This window comes from Astatotilapia calliptera, chromosome 7 (assembly GCF_964374335.1).
Source record: "Astatotilapia calliptera chromosome 7, fAstCal68.1, whole genome shotgun sequence".
In the NCBI taxonomy this organism is placed as follows: Eukaryota; Metazoa; Chordata; class Actinopteri; order Cichliformes; family Cichlidae; genus Astatotilapia; species Astatotilapia calliptera.
The window spans coordinates 47,123,796-47,145,706 of NC_137428.1; the positions used below are offsets into that span (position 1 = coordinate 47,123,796).

The 21,911-nt window shown below is 37.4% G+C and overlaps 1 protein-coding gene and 1 long non-coding RNA gene across 3 annotated transcripts; one reads left to right on the forward strand and one right to left on the reverse strand.

Annotated features, from left to right (window-relative positions):
• The first annotated feature begins 7,413 nt into the window (after positions 1–7,413).
• Positions 7,414–20,711, forward strand: rerglb (RERG/RAS-like b). Its single transcript, XM_026175073.2, has 5 exons — positions 7,414–7,731; positions 10,944–11,000; positions 15,564–15,637; positions 17,048–17,196; positions 18,039–20,711. Exons 1-5 carry the CDS (start codon positions 7,680–7,682, stop codon positions 18,322–18,324), a joined length of 618 nt encoding a protein of 205 aa, XP_026030858.1. The 5' UTR covers positions 7,414–7,679; the 3' UTR covers positions 18,325–20,711.
• On the reverse strand, positions 11,528–15,347 carry LOC145429755 (uncharacterized). Of its 2 annotated transcripts, XR_013910046.1 has the most exons (5): positions 15,051–15,347; positions 14,567–14,602; positions 14,064–14,214; positions 13,607–13,692; positions 11,528–13,026 (listed from the first exon to the last, which is right to left on the reverse strand). It is a non-coding gene; the product is annotated as an uncharacterized LOC145429755 (long non-coding RNA). The 2 variants fall into 2 exon arrangements; XR_013910045.1 differs by lacking the exon at positions 15,051–15,347 and having other exon boundaries at positions 14,567–15,038.
• Positions 20,712–21,911: the final 1,200 nt, after the last annotated feature.

Genomic DNA, 21,911 nt, shown 5'->3' on the forward strand with positions numbered 1-21,911 from the left:
CTCTGATGCGACCCGAGTGCTCACACTGTGCCTCCATAACATGAAGGTTATAACAGAAAATCTGTCGCTCTGTCTTTCACTCACACAGACACACAAACCACCACCATCAACTTTGCTAAATTGCTAATGAAAAACACTGATCAGGCAGCTGTGATTGAGCAGCAATGTAAATCCAACTATTTTCACGGTTGTTGTGGTCGTGATAATTTTGTGATGCCACATCGAAAAGGCTCGGATGAGCTTTCCAAAGTTCTACAAGTTGTGCCTCCATCGCTTGTGTCCAGATCACACGCTGCACAGCCGTGCTGCGCCGTCTTTTTCACCGACGTTTACGTGTTTGCGCGTGAGCAGTGTGAGCGGCTCACGAGCGATTGATGATCGGGAGCTGCTCGAGGTGTTAATCGCTTCTCGTTACCCCACGTATACTACACGATGCACGATGAAGGCCAAAATTGGGCCGATCACCAAATCGGTCGCACGACTCAAAAATCGTCTCAAAATGGGCCAGAAGCCCAGCATTAGAGCAGCAATGTTTGTTCGCTCAGAGAAAGAAAAAAAGGCTGCAAAAGCACAGGGAGGAATGGGAAAAGGAAAACACCTGGCTGGAAAAGGTCACCATAACACCTATAAAGCGCACTGCACTGTGTGCCGGCGCACTTTTTCCATAGGCATGCTTCTAATGGTGGGCACATGAAGAACATGAGGGGCATGAAAGCTCAGGGAACCCTTAACCAATTTCTTGTCCACCAGGCCACGGCAGAAGCAGATATGGTATGTAAACACTGGTTTGTTTTTTAAACCCTCTGGTTAAGGTTAATATGGGCATGTGCAGTGAATATCAGCGCTATGTGGCCAGAAGTGTGATAATATAATTTATTTTGTGTAATAAACAACTGCAAGGATAGATGATTACAACAAATAGATGACTAATACATAAAAGTAATACATAGATGAATAATGATGATGAGTTATGATGCGTAATCATGGGAACAAGTGGGTTTACAAACAGGAGCAGCTGATTAGCATTAGAAAAGCTGAAATAATACCTCAACTGAAGCCAATTGTACTAAATGCACTAAATGTGCACAGTTACAAGAATATTTTTCGTTCTATTGCTTTCTATTAATTTATATAATTTTAAGTTAAGCAGGACAGAGTTCTTTTAAAGAAAGATTTACTTTTATTCTCAAAAGTTAAGCATGACAGGCTTCTGTTTAAGAAAGAGACCTGTTTTACTGTGTTAATGTTGTCATTTTGAGCTAAAAATGAATGGCTAAATGATCATTTGTTTCCCATATGGTCATATCACAAAGAATATGCATCTGCTTAAATCAAATTCAAGTCAAATGGTTAAAAAATAATTTCACACACACAAAAAAGAGCTACCACACTGGGAAGGGTGAAGACAACTAGGTTGCCCGGCCCTGGCCACGAGGTGTCCCTTATTTATTTTTCAGGGAGTTGGCAACCCTATACACGACCCTATGAGTGAAACTGTTAAGGTTCGTTAAAATTAAGACAGCAAGCTGTATTTTAAAGTTTGGTGTATGGGTAACACCTTTTAACAAATGGCCGATCCATAAAGAGTCACAGAAATATAAATGGAAAAACAAATGTAAAAGATACAAAGTTAAATATGGATTGCTGTGGAGTCAAACTGCTCCCGTAGAAACTGAGAAGGCTGTTTCACCTGCCATGAATGTCATTGACTGGTAGCCAAGTTGCTGTTAGCCATGATGCGATAATTAGCAGCATAGCTAAATTGAGCTAATTAACTACCTATTTGCAATTTTCCCCCGCTTATCTATATCAGATTAGTCTACTTAAATTATCCCAAGACACTAAATAACTCTACATATACAGAGAGAGTTTAAAAAAACTATGCTACATGAAAATAAACCTAGCTAAACTGCTAGCTACAGATATGAAGCTAATACCATAATGCGGCTGCAACGAACATTTTAAATTCATGTTCTGGTCTAGTATTTTCATTTTTTTTAAAATACATGTAAACACTTTGAACTTTATTTTGTTAAGATGAAATTTTCTAAGCATTTAAAGAAAGAATGAATGAAACATGCTGATCGGTATTCTCTTCGTCCGCATGGCTACTTGTTGCTTTCTGTTCCATTTGCCCGAACTGAACTTGGTAAAAGAGCTTTTGTCCATTTAGCACCCTTGGCCTGGAACAAACTGCAGAAGGAATGGAAAATGACTGAATTCATTTCATTAAGTGCTTTTAAATCTAAACTACAAATCCTTGAGGCCAAGTCCATAACATGTAACTGTTTCAATTAGATTGATTGTCATTTTAACTGACTTTTTTATTTTTATTTGAATTTAATTTTTTATTTTATTTGTATTCTTTCACTTATTGTTGCATGTGTGTTGTTGCTGCCTGTGTTTGAGTAATTTCTGTAACTGTGAGACATCTGCTGCTGCCTATCTTGGCCAGGTCTCCCTTGAAAAAGAGGTTTTTAATCTCAATGGGATCTTCCTGGTTAATAAATAATAAAGGTTAATAAATAAATAAATAAATAAATAAATAAAAGAAAGCTAAACTAAGATAGCAAAGCAGCTCCAGTGAATATGTTCATGTTTTTATTGTTTTTCAATAGGCGTATTTATACATCTATTCATCATTTAGTTGCACTTAAGTAAGGTTTAAGAATCTAAAGTGAAGCTAAGATACACAAATGATTTTTTAAATAGCTCCCATAAAGCTTGGTTATGCTGATCATAAGAAATTTGTTTGTTTGATATTTGTTAGTTTTTTTGTTTCCTTTCTTGCATATAGCATTCTGCTAATGCATGCCCAATTTTCAATTAAGGACTTCAAACAGAAAAAGAGTCCTTTGGTGGCACACATTTACCAATAATAACTAGACGTCAAAACCTAAAATGAAAACTGGTTTTGGTGGTTTTATTCGTAAAATCAAAATGGTTCCCTTCCTCAAAACCAGCATTTTTGGACTACAGCACTTTAGGGGATCTTTCATTCTGGACTTTCTTATGTGCAACTCCAATGAAATCAAAGTACAGAGAGTGTGCGTTCTTGATACTGCAAGAGTTCTTTGTATAAATTAAATCATGCTAAGCTATGATGACTAAAGCATCTGGAGAAGTCTAAGTATATTTCACAAGCTAAACCAAACCACATCTAAAATGCATGATGAATCAGGGTCATATAAATATTATGCCTACAAGATAGATTACTGGAAAGTAGGCTACCTAACGGCAATGACTTTCAGCAAGCACTGACCTAATTTATCTGACAATTAGTTCAACAGTTCACCAGTTTAAGTTCAACATAAAATTTCCCATGTCATACATAGCAGATAATCTTATTTCACAGAATCAACAGAAATCTTCTAGGTTTCCTCGTGCACAGTCAGTATATAATGATGTTGCTGACAGTGCTATGGTACCCTTTGAAGTTTCATGTGTGTACCCAGCTGGGGAGAGTAACGTGTTTCCTGGTATGTGTAGTTTTGTGGGCACATGAAAGCTTCTTTACAGCCACGTGTTGATCAGCTCAGGAGAAATGGTTTTTGATTAAAAGCTTCCATGGATGGCTGGGTCCTTCACTGTGTGCTCACCTTGGAAGTAGAATAGAGGAATTTCTCATTGCTATGGGAATGTCCACTGTAAATAAGAAGCATGACAGAAAGTGGATTTTTATTTAAATTTTATGTTTTGCACTGATGAATAGCTGATGCATCAAATGTTTAGCCACCAATGCTTATTAGATTTCTAGCTAATAGTTTGGGATTAGGAGTGATTGGGGCTAGCACATTTCCCCAGTATGAAATATTAATCTCTCTTTTGTTCTGATGAGGGAGTTAAAGAATTTCTTGCGATGTGTTGGTGATTTCAGTCCTCATCTAAATTCCCAAAACATGAAGTTATCTGGTTCCAATTATTTTTTCCTCATGCAAGCTGATTTTCTGGAAATGTGATCTCCAAACATCACTGAATGGAAAGAGGATAATTTAGTAAACATTCCAAAAGCACATTCAGTCCATATGCCATGCAATATGAATAGATTTGAACCCACATATAGAAATTTGGTCAGGTTGTTTTCATTTCATTGTTATGGCTTTTTAAAAAATGGTATAAATCTACAGTCCTAAAGTAAACAAGATGAAAGTACTTTAGAGTCTGGAAAAGGTGATTTGGAAACATGATTCACTTTAGAATTGACTGACAGCGCTCACGAACTTGGACGTTTTGAATGCATTTCAAAATATAAATGTAATGTAATGAATGTAATGTTTAAATGAAACCACATGGCAATCCTGGATTTTTTGCCTTTAATCAAATCGTCACAACAATGAATAAACTTATGTAAATACCCCAAAGCCACAACCCCAAATTAAGGCTTTAAACAGTGTCGTAATTGTTTTTGTAAAAGCCTGACAATACAAGTGCAGCCAAGTCTAGACAACCTTCACCAATAAAACACAAGAACATCTGACTTTTTTTTTTTTTTTACACAGAACAAGATCAAATAAATAGACCTAAAATGCCCAGAATGAACCAGCAAGAGGGTCCGTGGATACAAAAATGCTGTTGTAGTCTGAAGAATATTCATTGTTGTTGGCTGGAGTTAGTGCCTGTGAAATCAAAGCTATTTCAGGGTGATTTACAGGCTGTAAGTGTCACATTTTGTGTGAAGGCTGACACTGAAGGAGATGGATTGTTTGTCTGAATCAGTTTCATTGGATGTGAGGAGTATGACTGATGCTTCAATCAGTGTTTTTATTGTTGCTATATTGCTTCAGTACTTTGAGCTGTGCAGCTGATAAAGTGTGTAACTAAAAATCAGCAAAATGTTTTCCACATCATATCACTGCCATTCCTTTTCCCTGAAACCAAAACAGGAAAACATCAGAGTAAGCACGGCAAGAAGGTAAATCATGGTTTATATGGAAGGCCAGTCCTGGCAGAAAAAATAGGTTTTTGCTCTTTAACTAAGTTTCCTTAAGCTGACTAACCACAGCAATAAATAAATATGAATCATTCTTCAGTCACAGTTACAGAATGGGACAAAAACAAGTAGGGCTGAACGATATATCGCATTTGCGATAATATCGCGACATGATCAAGTGCAATTTTCTAACCGCAAAGGCTGCGATTATACTGCGATTATATTATACAATTCATGGGCTGCATCCTCCTGAGGCCGCATTTGTAGACCGATTACGTCACAGCGACGCGCCGAAGGCTGTCCAAATTACTACCATATCCCAGAATTCATAGCGCGGCCCAGCCAAACTCCAGTTTCCAGCAATGGCGGCCGCTACTAAGTTTTAAAATTACTCATACTAATCTTTCTGGGTCACAAAATAAACTTTTAACATATTTTCAGGCGAGAAAGTAGTTGTGTAAACATCAAATATCTGCTCGGTTTATCAAGATATCCCATATTTGCAAAAGTGCTTCGACGTTTTCAGAGGCGTCTGCTACCCACCAGCTCGACAGCTAGCCGGGAGCTCGAGGGTTACTGATGCGGCCGAGAACGGCACAACTCCCGGCACATCATTTTCAGATCACCGCGGAGTTTCACTGCTCGGGTTAAACATAATATATATAAGTCACTTAGACAACCTAAAAATGTTATTGTTGGGCTTTTTTCAGTGTTTTGTTTGTTCGTGAGTAAATCGGTTTGGCTGAGATTAAAGTTATTAGATTAGATAAAATAAAACTTTATTAATCCCCCGGGTGGGTTCCTCCTTGGTTTTCACACAGCTGACTAAACGTCAAACAGAAAACTTATTAAACAGAAGTATGAGACAGTCGAGAATTTACACCAGTGTCTGGTTATATTTTAGATAGCAAGAAGCAGACGGCCGAGTTTATTAAACTCCACCGAGACAGCGGTGACGCTAATCAGAACTAGACCGTCCAATTTCACGCCTTTAAATTTTAAAGGCGTGTTTGTGTGTGTGTTTATACAATTGCTATTATGTTTGCACTTTATGTGTAATGTTACTGACTGCAGAGATCAGTAAGATGTGTGTATTTTTTATTTATTAGTTTTATTTATTTAATATTATTTTTTAATTGAATGACTGTCTAGTAGTTCACAGATGTCGAAAAACTGAGTGTGGTAAAGCCACTGATTTTTTTTATGTATATTTCTGCAATCTGCACATTGTACTGACTTTCATTTTAATGTTTACACCAGGGTTCCTTGTCAGCACTTTATGCTCAGATGTTTGTAAGCTAAAAATTAACTATTGTGTATGTTCAAATATACTGTTGTGATTGAAGAAGTTAAATAAAAATGTCAGTCATCAATTCATGCATCACCTCATGTCATCATAACAGAGGTCTGTCTTCCAGGAAAGAACAGTTTAAAATTAATGTAATATAGTATTGGCCATACTATATGATGTATTGCTTGTCTTTGTTTAATAATACAGAAGACAAAGACCTTAAAAAATAATCGCATATCGCATCGCAATCGCAATATTGGGGCAAAAAATCGCAATTAGATTATTTTCCATAATCGTTCAGCCCTAAAAACAAGTCAACAATAAATGTGAAAAATCAACAGCTCGTGCACCGCAACCCCATTGTTACCTATCATACACTCACTCTTCACATGTCGCTAGTCATATGATCCAGTTATAGTGTCCAATCAGAACAATAAATCAACCTTTCGTGAACAAAGCAATATGGGACTATATAGAACTATGTATACTGTATGAAGAGAAAGGAAATAAACCTGTTTTGTATGGACAGAAACAGATATGTTTATTAATGATATAACCCCCCCCCCCCCCCCCCATCTATTATTTTAATTTATATGGCACTGATGTTCCCTCAAAGTTAGTTTCTCTTGTAGATAAACATTATGTAAATGGTATTCACAGCAAAAGCTTTACAAATATCAGCTACAATGTGTTAAAATATAAAACTGTAGTTTTGAGTTTTCTTCACAATTTTCAAAGCATTATCACTTATCATTATTATGATACTTATCATTATTATGATAAGTATCCTAATAAGAGATTTTCACTCAACATTATCACAGGTTTTGTGTCATTTATCTTTAAAAATATATTTTCAGTACCATGTAACTCGTTGAGTTTGCTTCTTGTAATTCTATATTTTCTTATATTGACTATTTCTTGGCAAACAAGCATAACTGGCTTCCATACCATTATACCATTACCCAATGAAAAATAGCACTAAAATCCATAGATGAAAGCAAGTGCACAGTTAAAATGTTAAGAGAAGGACCGCCACAATAGGTTTAGTCAGTCATGACCTTTGAGCAAGCTCTGCATAGGAGGGGGCAGAGACAGAGAGGAGAAATGGGTCCAAGAGAGGAATGAAAGAAGGAAAACAGACAGACTGAGGGGGAAAAAGAGAGAGCGAGAGAAAACAGACAAATGAGAGGTGCGTGTGAGAGAGAGAGAGAGCGCAAAAGAGCTCCTGGCAGAGAGACAGAGACCAAAGAGGAGGGTGCTTGTTTTCCCCACTCTCCTCTGCCTCTGGTTTTAAAATGTGAAACAGCTCTTTGAAGAGAAAGAGAGGGGAGGGCAATCATGTACTTCCACTCTGCTTCAACGATAAGGAGTGTTTAGTGAGCTGAGGCTAACCTAAATACCAAACGCAACACAGAACTGCAGCTAGAGATACAGCTGAGGACCTGACACAACACAGGCATGAACGACATCAAGCTGGCCCTACTGGGAAGCCAGGGGGCTGGGAAATCAGGTAAGTACTTGAGAGTGATTTAGTGATCTATAAGGGAGAAAAAGTGTCTCTTTATACTTGTATCTCAATAAAAACTGTAAAAACTGTCAAGACTGTTGACAAGGAAGTTATGATGCCTTAACTTCAAACCACCTCATTTAACTTGCTTATTTTGCTTATTACCTGAATTTAAACACATGTCTCTGCTAATGTAGTAGTTTGGCGTGTTTTATCATCATTTTATTTTTTAATCAATTGGTCAACAAATGTCATCAAGTTTTTAATTTTATGGTTATATGCTACATTGTGTTGTTTTTGCTTAGCTATCAGTCAAAAACTCAGTTTACAGTACAGTGCATAAGATAACTGGTAAATCAGAGTTGGTATTTGTTCTTGAAAAACTGATAATTAAATATTATCAAAATTGTTGCTAACTAAAATTAAAAACAATAAAATGATAAAGTGACAAATTGTGGCTGATTTAACATGTTTGAATTTCCCCTCTCAGACATTCAGTGTCTCAGTTATATTAAATTTAGGGCTAAAGATTTTGTAATTATTATAGAACATACACAATGTAGCTTAACACACTTTTCTGAGGTGAGCTAAAGATTTTAAAGAATGTGACTCACGGCTCTATCTCAGTACGATCCTGCTCTGCATAGTTTGGGCGAACTTATCATGGTCTTCATCAAAAGAGACGCTGGACAGAATTATGTGCATAAATACTTTAGAGAGGTTATTACATATGTGCTCTAAACAGTAATGCAGATGTGTAAAACAACAAAAGCTCTCCATCATATAATGATTTAACAGCTATTTAGTTCAATTCGGGTGTCTTTATATTGCACCAAACCATAACAACTGTTGTGTCGAGGTACTTTATAATGTAAAGAGCTGACAGTATTCTGAAGAAAACCTCAACAAGCAAGCAAACTCCTTTGAGCAAGATTTTGGCAACAGTGGAAAGGAAAAGCTCCCTTTTAACAGGAAGAAAACTCGGCAAAAAACAGGCTCAGGGAGGCGCTGCAATCTTCTGCGATCTGAAAAGAAGTTTTGGTGGTTTTTTGTTGTTGTTTCTAACTTTCCAGTCAAACATGATGATACTGCTGAGACTGTGAACTATCTGAGATCTGTCTATTTTTTCTTCTACCAAAGGAAAGTGTAATTTCTGGATAGATCTCTTGATTGCAATATGGTAACACTTGAAAACATGTCACTTTAACCACAAAACAAGTTTTGTTTAAAATTTTTGAGGGCGTACTTTTTAACTAGCCAGCCATGGAGCATGAGAGCTGATTTTTGATTCAATTCAGTTTTATCTATACAGCTCCAAATCACAACAAAAGTAACCTCAAGGCGCTTTGGTAGACCCTACAATAATGCATACAGAGAAAAACCCAACAATCATATGATCCCCTATGAGCAAGCACTTTGGTGACAGCGGGAAGGAAAAACTCCCTTTTAACAGGAAGAAACCTCCGGCAGAACCAGGCTCAGGGAGGGGCGGAGCCATCTGCCGCAACCGGTTGGGGAGAGAGAAGGAAGACAGATTTTTGTTCTTGTAAACTTTGACAAGAAAAGGTGATTGAAAAGTGTGATTAACTATGAATATTCCCACAGAGCCCAACCACAATCAATTCACAGAGTGGAAAAATCTCTTCTTAGTGTTTCTTGACACTTCTACAGGCTACAGCTAAAACTTAAATCAGAGCTAAGCAAATCACCAGGGTACCACCAGGTTTATGCTGGGTTCATGTCATACCCTTAATGAAAACAGCAGAAATGACTGGGTGCGTGACTATTATGGTGCAAGTACAGCTCATTCAGAAACACAGTAAACAAAACATAAACATTAGGTTGAATGATAGCAGAAATTAATATTAATTAATTGCATGTCACTTTTTTTGGCATGCGATTTTAACTGTTATTTGCCGTCCAGGAAGAGTGGCCTTGAGAAATGAAAAGTAATTATTTTTAGCAGTGAACACTTCCAAGTTTGAATAAACATGTTTCTCTTTTCTTCCAGCATTGTGTGAGCTCTGGTTTTGCATTACATAACCAAAGACAACAGTGGATTATTGGCTCCATTCACTGAGGTTTAACTAAACTAATAAGACCATTTCTCCCTCCAGAGATTATCTGCCTTTGTTTTAAAACTCCTCAGTCACAGGGCTTAGTTCAAGGCTGGACAGAGGAAAGCACAACATGTTTTATCAATAAGTCAATCGGCCTGCTGCTCCACCTGTGGTGTTGTTTAGAGTGTAATTTGATCTTGGCTTTCACTGACTTTGATGTGTCGCAGTGATAGTTTGTTATCTTGTTTTTTTGCTTGTTTTTTTCTGTGTCTATTTTAAGTTTCATGTGTCCATATTGGATCATTTAGTATTTTTTATGGGTTCTTCGGAGAACCAGTTCATGCAACCATACTTCAGTTCTCCTGTTTGGACACACTTCAGATTGGATTTTTAAGCTCTTGTTAAAAATGCTGTCTAGGAGAAAGCATTACTTATGATTCTGCTTCTGTCTGTGAGAGGGTGGTTCAGACTGTACTGTACAAACCTTTTAAAACAATGGGACATGGCCATTCTTGGTGCTTGGCAGTGAAGCAGAGCCGTTACCTTGGTGATGCTGTAGCTTATGGAAGCTGTATGTGGGTGCTTGAGTTCATTCGACATGTTTTTCTGCTCCCTTCTGCTCTATTTGTTGCTTTCAACATGTCTTTTATCGTTGAATGTATCTTTATGTGACAATGGAACCAGGACAATTCCTATTGTGTTAAGTCCTAAGTGTTGAATGTCCACATCCATGTTTGTGTGTCACCGTGTCCTAACCTCTGTACAACCCCTCAAGAGGCCCACTATTAGGAGCAAGCTTCCAGAGTTCAGCACTTGAAACTTCAGCCTTTAATTGAAATTGATTGTCTTGTGGGACCAAAACTGGCCCAGTCAGTCAGTTTTATGTGTAGCTTGCAGTGTAGAGGCAAAGCACAGGCTGGGGGGGATTTAACTATTCAGCTTGCCAAATATGCACACAGACCTTCCAGGAAAGCCGTGCAGCATTCTTTTATGTGGGGCTTCAGTTTCATCGCTCCAATCCTGGAGACATTTAACACGGTGTTGTGCCTGCTGGGGTGAACAAGGCTCCCCCACCCCCTTCTTCACTGAGAGGGATGAGTGTGTAATGATGCCATGATTCATTTTATTGTTTTCCATTTCATCTCCTTTCTCCAGCTGTCCTCGTGCGCTTCCTGACCAGACGCTTTATTGGTGAATATGCCTCAAATACCAGTAAGTGTTTCCAGATTTCATATAATGGCACTTTGATGAGGTTTTGGTCTAGAAGATTGCTCTCATCCACTTAGAGATGCAACATTTTCACCTGTGCATTCATGGACAAGGAAAATATTGTTCTTTTGGGTAATAAAAATTTTGCAGGCAGGTAATGTAGACAATCCTCTCGTGTAGCTGTTTTGACACAGCTTCCAGTGTTTTAGCTCAACATTTCTGATAGTATAGTTGGATATCTAATGGATTTGTATTTTTATACTATTTTCTATTTGTATTTATCATAAAGATGCTGTTATCCTATATCCTTTAATGTAATGATGTAATTGTGGTTTTCACTGTTTTCATTACCACTTTAGGCATTGATGCTTCTAGCTCTGTTAGCCGTGATTACAAGTCATGAAGTGAATAGACATGGAAAGTTAAAATAAATAACAATAAAGTCAAAATATATACTTGTGTATGTATGTCTGACCCATCACAACTTTTTAATTATGCTTGATACACTAGCAGTCCAGTTCCTGTACACTGAAAAAAATATGTTGTTGGATTTACTTAATTCAATGGTGGACATTTGTTGCACACAGATGTTTTGCTTCGGCAGCAACTTAAACAATTGAGTTAAATTAACACAATTTATTCATGTTCAATAAACCTGTGCAATTTGTGTTGATAAAATGTGACTTAAACATGTTTTGATGAAGTAATTTGAGCTCTTGGAATATTTTAATCCTTCACAATTTTCTCACGTTATCCCAACACGATTCAATAACTTTTACCCAATACTACTTGGTCACTTAAATACTACATGTTATCTTCAAATTACATTTTGCTATTATATTCTAGTATCAAATACACAATTTTCAAATGGAGGCCTTATAACAGATTGTATTGTTCTCTTCCAAGATGGTTGCTGGCATCCACCAGTAACCTTTCAAAACAAAATGTCTAATTTCACTGCAGTAGGTAAAGAATTAAACTGACATTACTCCTCTACTGAATCTACATAAATCAACAGTTAAATAATGTCAGTTCTTCCGTGTTCTCTGGAATCAATCACAGTAAAGAAATTAGACTCTTTCTTTTGAAAAATGTTACAGGACAATACAAAACATTCTATTTAAGGCCTCTGACGTCAAGATTCAGTTAAACAACAATTATGACTAAACAATTTGAGGTAATGTTAGTTTCCATTAACATTAAATTAGGTTACTGAATTGGCAAACACCTTCCTATTAACATTACCCATTTTACCCCAATAACTAAAGAAATTAGCACCTGCAGGTCAAAACCTTTATTCAAGAGATGCAAAAATAACATTGATACAGTGACTGTCAAAAAATACAGCACTGATCATACTGTGACATCTTGGTTCAAAACAGCACACTTAGAAATATTCAACGTTCTTTACTTCAAATGAATGAAACTGAAAATACCATTTCACACGACCCATATGGGATATTTAGACTGTATAACTGTTCACGCTACATCTCTTCACTAGTAAAAGAAAGAAAAAATACAAAGAGAAATTTAAAAATGCTGCCAAACAGACAAACAGAACTTGTACAGAGCAAAAGGAAAAACAAACAACAACAAAAACGGCTCGTCCTCATGGCAGTTGCAGTGTATATAAAAATGAACCCTGCGATCTGTTCCTGGAATTGAGCTTCAAAAATGCAGCAGAACAAGTGTGAGATTTAAATGTCCTCTCACCTAGAGCTGGTCACCTCACATGCATAACAGTGAGCTTCGTTGCAGGAGCAGTTTTGTCTTAGTTGTGAGCTTTTCTTGAGAGCTGAGTTGCATCCAACTCCATTACCACCCTTTGAATCACCTCAAAAGTGTAGCAGAGTTGTGATGGGTAACTCATGTTGAAGGAATAAAAAAGGTCCAAACAGCATGGCTACTGCAAAGGTCACGTTATCCAGATCTTGAAGAACAACATCAGAAAAGTCATTGCCTGGTGCATCCTCTGGAGACAGATGTTCATTGTGGTTTTCTCAATCTGTGCAGTGGCCTCAGTCAAGTCCTGGTTAAACACAAAACATTTTTTTAAGATTCCCTTTTAAACTCATCTCTTTTGAATCTACCAGTTCTAATGTTAGAGTAATTTAAACCATAGTAAATAGCTATAGCCAAAGAGTGGCCTGCCATGCTGCCATTCATGGTCTAACAGAGTTTCTAAGACAGAGTGAAAAACATAATAATTTCAAATGCTTTACATTAGTTTTTGTTAGAAAGACACCGGCCCATCAGAAATCCAGGTTATGTCACTCAGAAGATGTTAGAATTTAGACTTTCAGCCCCACAATTTGGTTAGCTGTTGGTCAGTTGGTCTTTTTTTTTTTTTTTCAAACAAAAGCTAATGTAAATATTGGTGGGATTTTTCTTTGTTCACTAGAATGACAAATTTAAAGTTTTTTCACACTGATGTGACCCCTAATACAGGGGTGGGGCCTCAAGGGCCGGCGGCCGAGTTCACTACTAGGCCTCATGTGAACTTCAAATTATTAAAGAGGACTACTGGTCCTAACCAGTCCAATGAGGATCAAGTGGATAACTAAATGCATTTTTAAATGTTGCAAAGCCACAATCTACTCATAAAACACCATGAACTCCTGCACCAAGATGTTGCAATTGTCTTTCACACAGATGCGGAGCACTTTGATGAGGGACTCCGAGCATTAATGTCATCCTAAAGTATTATAACAAAGAAAACAGAGATTTGTGAACTTTTCAGTAGCACAGAAGAAAATGATCCCAGACAAAAACTCTTGACTTTTTAAACCAGTCAACATGCAACACCAGCATCTACAAAGCAATATCAAAAGTTCCTGTTTGACATCAACTTTATGGATATATAGTTTCCAGAACATTTATTTTTAAAAAAAGATAATTTTTTCTCAGTGGGCCAGTAAATGCATGACGAAAATTATGGCATCCTTTTAGTGGAATCATTACTCACAGGTAATAGTTGACTGTTTCAATGGATGTAGCATAAAAATCTTTTACTGACCTAATGCAATACATATACACTTTGTAGTTCAAGAATTTTAAAGTTCTTACTGTCATAATGGCAGCTACATCCATTAGCTTTGTGCCCTGTTCCCCCGATCACTTTGCAAACACTTTCAGCAGACTGCCAGAGAGAAACTCAGCTCCGTCAGAAACCTTGACTGTATGCATGGTTGGGATGCACTGGAATGCTGCATTTTATCTGAAATGACATAAAATTATTTTGAAATAACAGCAGGCACTGTGCTTGGTTAATCAGTAATGTTTTGTTGAATAAAAACTGTGTTTCCAGATCTTATGGGATTAAAAAAAATCCAAAGATGTTTGTTTCTGATTTGCAACCCAACAACCCACAAGTTACAACCTCATTTTAGTTCAAGTGTGCATTAATGCGAGTCCAGTAATCACCTTTCTGGCAATACATACAGGTTAAACCTATGGCAGATTTTGGATTTCTCAGTTGTATTAATAGGGTGAGTATGCATGCACCTAATAATTATAAAAAACCTATTATAATTAAGTTACAGAAACGAAAATAGAATATACTTTCTTACCATAACACCTTGAACCCACAATCCATCAGCTGACTCCTGGTGAAATGCAGAATAGATGTGGTCTCTCAATGTGCATCAACAAAAACAAAAACAAAAACAAAAGGACAGCAGGTGAGGGCAGGAGGGGTAAGGATGTAAGCTAGCATAATGCCGCTGATGATATTAGCTAAAGCTGTTCAATGTCCAAAATCTCACTAACACCACGGTGCAGTAAATACACAATGTAACTGAAGAGTCAGTTGGCAAATCTATTCACACAGAAAACCAAATTATGTTATGAGTGCCTCGCAATTAGGTTTAATGTGATATTACGGCTCTTGTGCCAAAGACAAATTCAAATGAAAAAGCGCCAATTCTTTGACAACAGATAAAACAGCAAATAAGCTAATGGCTCTTTTTTAGCATGTTACATGGCGACACTCTAGACGTTTAACTACATTTGGCTGAAATATGGTAAAAATGAATTAAAAAAATCAAGACATACCAAAAACGTAGAGTTGGCTGCTGGACTTGACTGAGATGGATGCCTTTTTTAAACCACGATCCAAAGCCCGCGAGATGAAATCACGCGTGGTTTCACGAGATTTAACGTTGCTATCTTATTGACTTACGTCACCTGAACATGATATGAACAATTTAATACACCCTTTCTGCATATCATGTAGTTTTTACACTATATAGTTACATTTAACTTTAAAACATGAGGCAATTGTGTTAAATGCATGCAAGATGCTTACATAAATCCAAGAGATGGCCAGTCCCTTTTTTTCAGTGTAAAACAACAACAACAAAAACAAACTTTGTAGTAAAAGTAGATTCGTGACAAATTCATGGTAGGTAATGTTAATACCTGGTAATAGATTTGTGTCTTGAAAGTCTTACTAAAAACTGATGAAAGTCCCAAACACCACATTTTTGACATGTTCCATGTGTAATTTTGACATCCATCAATAATATAATATAATAGTTATTTATGCATTTTGTATCTCCTCCACAGACTCTTTGTACCACAAAAGACTGTCGATCGATGGCAGGCAGCTGAATTTGGAGGTTTTTGACCCCTGCTCTCAGGTAAGACTCTTGTTTTTAGTATTAACAGAAATATATTAGAAAAGCAGAGCTGCAGCAGGACCACCAACTTTTCCCGTTGTTCTTCTAACATTTCATCTGGAGGACCACCGACAAACCACTGACAGGAAACAAACCGAAAAAATGAAAATCTGACACTGATGAGAATAATGCCTTTTCAAGAAAATTCACCTAAACTACTCATAAAGAAAGTCAATTTTTACATTCTTGAGTAATTTTGTTTGACTGTCGGGCCATAACCAAAATTTGGTTTGCCTTCATCTATCTATCATCTATCTATCAAAACAGTGGTTTGTTTTCAGGCTGCTGGAGAGCTGCCTGTGGCTTAGCTGTGGTTATGTGTTCACTTAGAGTTAGCAAGTGTGGGAATATAAGGATTTATGAGAGTATCCTGAGGAGATGAATGTCCCTTTGAAAAAAAGGGGAGCCATATAAACCTCTTACTTCTCATTCAACAAAACTAAAGACCTGAGAGGGACTTTACTACAATGTTAGTGTTTTATTGGAGTACCCTGGCTCAGGAGAACAAAAACCAGTCATTGTCTTTGTCATTTAGACCCCCTGTAATATTGCTGTCCCATAAGGAACACAGAGTCACAATCCAGCCCTTCTGACCCAGACTGCATTAAAAGAAGTCAGTAAAGACAAAAGGTTTAAAATTGGGTTTTATAGCACTCAGGTGTGTCCCCAGGCCTCAAGCCCTTCTTACACTGTTTATGTCAAGGTCACAAGCGCTTGTAGGGTCACTCTGAATTTATTTACTGGTGTCACTGATATTGTTAAGGCACCACTTTGAAATGCTTTCTGGTATTAGTGACTTTCAGCTGCTCACTTGTCACAGAGGGTTGCCACAGCAGCTCTGTGAGTTTCCTTTGGCAGGGTTTTACACCAGATGCATTTTCTGACACTTTCCAAAAGGGATTTGTATCTCTGGATGGAACTGAACCAGCAACCCTCTGCTTGCTGAGCAAATTTGTAAACCAATACGCTATGGATCCATAAAAGGAAAGTGTTTCAATATTACAGGTATGAAAACTAACTGTAAGATGCTTGATTAGCAAAAAGAGCAATAAAATCAAATCTGTATAATCAATGGGAAGACAGTAATGCCAATGTGCATTTGTCAAAAAAGTATAAAAGCAACTCAGTTTTGCTCAAAACAGGGAAATAAAAATACAAATACAAGGTGTTTTCAGCATTGGAACACATCTATAGAAATAATAATGGTATCCAGCTATATTATTATAATACCATCCATAGAAAGTGACACAGTGTAAAGGATACAGGCTCCAACTCGTTTTTCTTGCTCCATAGGAAAAGCAACCCAGTTGGCACGTTGATTCGGGACAAACTGGATGATACCAACATAAAAGCACATGCTCTTCTTGGCAGGGTTCGGAGGCCAGGTGTATACTTGAAGAGCCAGTGGACTGGGCAGATGGCTTTGTGGTGGTGTACAACATCAGTGACCGCACTTCCTTCATCAATGCCAAAAACATCCTGCGGCAGATTCGGGAGACACGCATGGAGAACTGCAAAGGGTCAGCAGAAACTTAATAACAGATGCTGCTGACATATAATGGATGTTTGGATTGGTTGTTATTTAACAGTAATTCTGGGTGCTACAACAATGCCTGTTTTGAAATGGAGGCAAAATCCTACATTCAATTCTACAATTTCAAATGTCAGATGAAATCCTCGTGCAAAGAATCAGTAATCAGAGGTTTAAAGTAAAGTGGCAAGTCCGGAAAATGATGTACACCCACTTGTCCATATATAGTAAAGTGCTATATAAATACAGGCCATATGAACTGAACATGCTGCAAATGCTCCAGGAAAACAACAAAACAGAGTATCTGTGCCCTAGGTTCTTTGTAACTGGACATGAATCTACATGCACTTTTGAATTTGAGGAATGCTGGGAGTCCTGACTGCCCTCCTACAAACTCAAACTCATAAATGATTCATGATTTACAGGGATTGCCAGCGCAGGTGTCTGATAAATTTAAGCGTGAAAAAAACAAACAAACAGGCCATCCACATCTATCAGGCTGCCTGGCAGCATGCCAAGGCATCCTGATAACATGGAGGGAAGAGCTGTGTAGCCTAATGACAGGTATTTGAGAATAAATATAGGTGTAGATCACAAGTGGAACTGTTGGATTGTGTGAATGTAAATCAAGCCCAGCTAGTCGAAACATCTGCTTTACGCTCAGAAAGATAGGATAGGTTGCTTAATAGCCAAAATTGTTGCAATGTTGTTGCAAAAGCACTCAAAAGCTGTAAAATAAAACACATTTGCCTCTGCATCCTCTTCATATTGCTATCCTCAGTCATCTTGCAGGCTGATGGTGTTAACGCCTCCCTGCTGTCTTTTTTTCAGGGAGATGGATGTTCCTGTTTGCCTGGTTGGCAACAAGCAGGACCTCTGCCATGCTCGTCAGGTGCGTGAGGATGAAGGCCGCGGTCTGGCGCAGGAAAACCGCTGTAATTTCCAGGAGGTCTCAGCAGCCGAGAGCTACCAAGACATTGCCAACCTCTTCACACAGCTCATCCGGCAGGTGATGGAGCATCTGAAGTATCGCGCTGACAGACGACGCTACAGCGGCTCAAAGTCTATGGCCAAACTCATCAACAATGTTTTTGGCAAGAGGAGGAAGTCCGTATGATGATCCCAGTACAGTTAGCAGCTAATCGGACACTGAGATGTCCCTTAAGGGGATGCAACCTTAATGTGTTGGGTTTGATGTGTGATGTGTTGGTCTATACACTCAACAGAAAACTGTTGAGTGTATAGACAATGATAGAAACAGTGAACCTCTTTATATCATGAGCAACATGAGTGGTTGGTGGAAAAATTCAGACGGCCAAAGTTACTAAATTTACAGGCAAATATATATCTTGGCAAAGTTTTGTTTTTCCTTTGGTTATTTTGACTTTGCCTTGGGTATGTTTCTCTGATGAAAGGGGCAAATACAGTGAGGCAGTCAAAAAAAAGCAGGTATGTTAAATAGAGCAACACTATACAGGAGAGGGAAGCATAAAAAGATATTTACTACATACACTTTTTATTCTTTTTCTCTTAAACTGTATTAACTGAACCTTTGGTGAAATGCCTACTTTTTATATTTAAAGGACCTGTGTGTAGTACCAGCACCTAGAGGATAAAGATTGCAACTAACTGAATACCTGTCACTTTCTAAGCACGTAACTAAACCTAATTTGGCCTCCAAAATAGCCTCTCTATGGAAACAGTTCCACTTGTCCATCATGGGCTGCTATAGAAGCATCAATATGAGGAGCTATGTGTAGGAGCACTTGCTCCCTGTATAAATATGCAGAGGTGAAAAAACATGTTTATTGTTAATTATTAGACCATGGGTTTCCAATCACTGACTGTACTTGGTCACACTTTCCAAAAACAGATCGGATCTGGCTGAGAGACTGAAAACAGACGTGGAACGTGAACATATTCCACAGCAATCAGCAGCTCTTGCAAAAATTGTTTAGTTTGTTTTATTTTAGTTGTTTTAACAGTTTTTAATACTTTACATAGCTACGGCTACTTTCTAAGCAAAATTTCTGTCTGATTTATTGGTGTAGTTTAAACGTATGAAAAAAGGTTACCTTAACACTTCTTATCTTATTCCAACAACACAACATGGGAGGCTGATCAGCTGTCTTTTATTTGTCGAAAGCTTGCACTGCATCACCGACTCCTGCATCAGTACAGTGTAGGCCAACAGTGATGACACTGAATGAAACTTTCAACACCATATTGCATGCCTTCATTTTGTGACTGGTTCAGTTAGCTTTACTTTACCAGAGTATTGCCCCTATAGTTCAGCGTTGTGTAGTCTTTTGCTCAGCGTCCTTTTATACTGGTATAATATTTCAGAGACAGTATAATTGATATTACATGGTTATTTTAAATGCACGTTAAATGTATATTCTCATAGTAATGCCACTCTTTGGAAACCATAATGTTTTATTTACTGGATCACTGAACTGTGATTTGTAATACGCATACTGTGTAAATCCTGTGATTGTCTAATACATAATATGGTTTATTTAACAGCTCCTGCTGTATGAACACTTAGTTTAGCTGTGGTCATTATCACTAAAATGCTGAACGTAACATTTAACACAATTTATTTAGTTGAATGGAAAAGTCCAAAGACATGAACAGGGTTAGGTTAACCCTGCCTCTTCCCCTGTGATAGCAGGGATAGATGTGTGCTTTCTCAGATTCTCAGGTCTTTTTTGGAGATGATGAAGAAGATTATAATACTTAGGGTAGTGATATGTCAAATACAATCAGTGTGTAGTGTGCCTTGGCTTCTCGGTTTGCTTCATTGGCGATGTGTGGTTTAAAAAGACGAAACAACACCAACTTCACAAACCAGCAGCTACATCCATCAGTGTCTGTGCCAAGTGAGAGGCATATACCTATATCAGTGCATGGCTGTGTGGCTGTCTGGCCTTTAACTGACACTCGGACTCTTCCTATGCACCCTTTAGTCTTACTTTATTGTAAAGGTGGAACCTGTATGTCATATGTTGTTGTATCCTGTTTGCTTTTAATGACAGATAAGATAAAATAGTATTTAATTGGACTAGAAAATAATGCATCTATTACAAGGTGATATCAATTTTAATTTAACATTGTTATTGTTGCACATTGTACTCAGCTTCGGTTGTATACTGTATGTATTTTGTATAGATTCAGTATCTTAATCTTGTATTTATTTGAGTTAAAAAAGAAAAGAAGAAAATGCCCTAAAAACTTAACACCATACTGTAGAACTAACACATACCAAATGAGGCCATGAAATTTATTCAACAAAATGCTGTTTTTCTTCTAAAGAAAAACTTCTTCTCAGTTATGTCACCATGATTTTTTACAGAAGGAAAGCACTGTGTATCATGAAAAATATCTTCATCTATGCAGTTTTTTGTTGATGAATGCTCTTTTTTGTAAATGCTGTAAAAACACTGGTTATTCCAGAGGAAATTAAAGTTAAACATTGATGGCTGTTTTAGCTCTTCACGGGGACTGCTGTTTCGCTTTCAGCTTAATTTTAATTAGATGTCCATGAGAGAGGGCATTACTCTAAAGCCTTTAGTAAAAAAAAAAGAAAAAAAAAGAAAAGAATTTCCTGTGCTAAAAATAGAAAGACTAGAGGCAGAGCAGTGAGGGGAGAAGCTCCATTGTTATGCTGAATTCTAGCCTCTTAAACAAAGCGACGCTCCCTCACGTTTCCACTAGATGGCAGCACAGATCACGATGACGATCTGGCCTTGAGTTTAATCATTTCCTGCAGATCATTATATGAATGAACCTTTTAAATACAAGCGCGTCCATGCTCACAGGTGTACACACGGGTGCTCACACACACAAACTACACCCTTTTTGGCTCCTACCTCAAAGCACACTGTGCGCTGTCGATCTTACATGCTGCACAATAATGTTTAATATTTAGTATTTACTGTTATATTCCCATATATCATCGTGATGTTGTTTATTATGTTGCTCTTTTTTTTCCTTCTGCTTGTTTTCTCTTTTTTCTTTCTCAACAGGTGATCCGGGTGATTGATATATGTATTTTTTGTCTGTTTATTTTGTTTATTTTTGTTTTTTGCCCTCTTCCCCGCTGTTTTTCTTTCCCTCTTTCTTTCTCCCCTTTCTTTTCCCCAGTCAAGTCTGTCCCGTATTTAGCAAGTGAAAATAAAATAAAATAAACAATAAAAAGTGAATCAAATAGACCATTACAGCAAGGCTGTGATGGTCTATTTGGTAAAGTAAATCCGTTGGGCATCTTTCTTTGCCTTTAGACAATAATTCTGATGGCAAAAGAGCCAAACGGGACAGGCAAAAAATAAAAAGAATAAATAAAAACAATAATTTCTTGCCCAGGGGAGGCGACAAATTTGTACACAAACCAGATCGATAATTTATTTATTTATTTACTTTTTACAGCAGAAATGTCCTTTTTTTTTTAAAAAATTGTTAAGGGAGGAAATACACATAGTAATGTAGATGCCATAAATAATAGCTGTATTCCCTTAGTATTCCACTGTGATGTTTTACTACTGAGTGGCAAATTTAAGGAAAACCAATATAAATAGACTTTGTTAGATGTAATTTGTGGTGTCTGAAATTCTTTTCAACATGTGAGGGAAAATCTGAATTCACTTATAGGTGTTTTTCGTTCTGACTGACTCATTTTTTATTGCTCGTGTCTTTAAGTACCAC

What these genes read in the sequence shown, in the direction of transcription:
- rerglb (XM_026175073.2), top strand. Translation starts at nt 7,680, where the DNA reads ATGAACGACATCAAGCTGGCCCTACTGGGAAGCCAGGGGGCTGGGAAA. An exon ending in CCAGGGGGCTGGGAAATCAG is followed by an intron (nt 7,732 to 10,943) that starts GTAAGTACTTGA and finishes TCCTTTCTCCAG; the next exon opens with CTGTCCTCGTGCGCTTCCTG. An exon ending in TGAATATGCCTCAAATACCA is followed by an intron (nt 11,001 to 15,563) that starts GTAAGTGTTTCC and finishes TCTCCTCCACAG; the next exon opens with ACTCTTTGTACCACAAAAGA.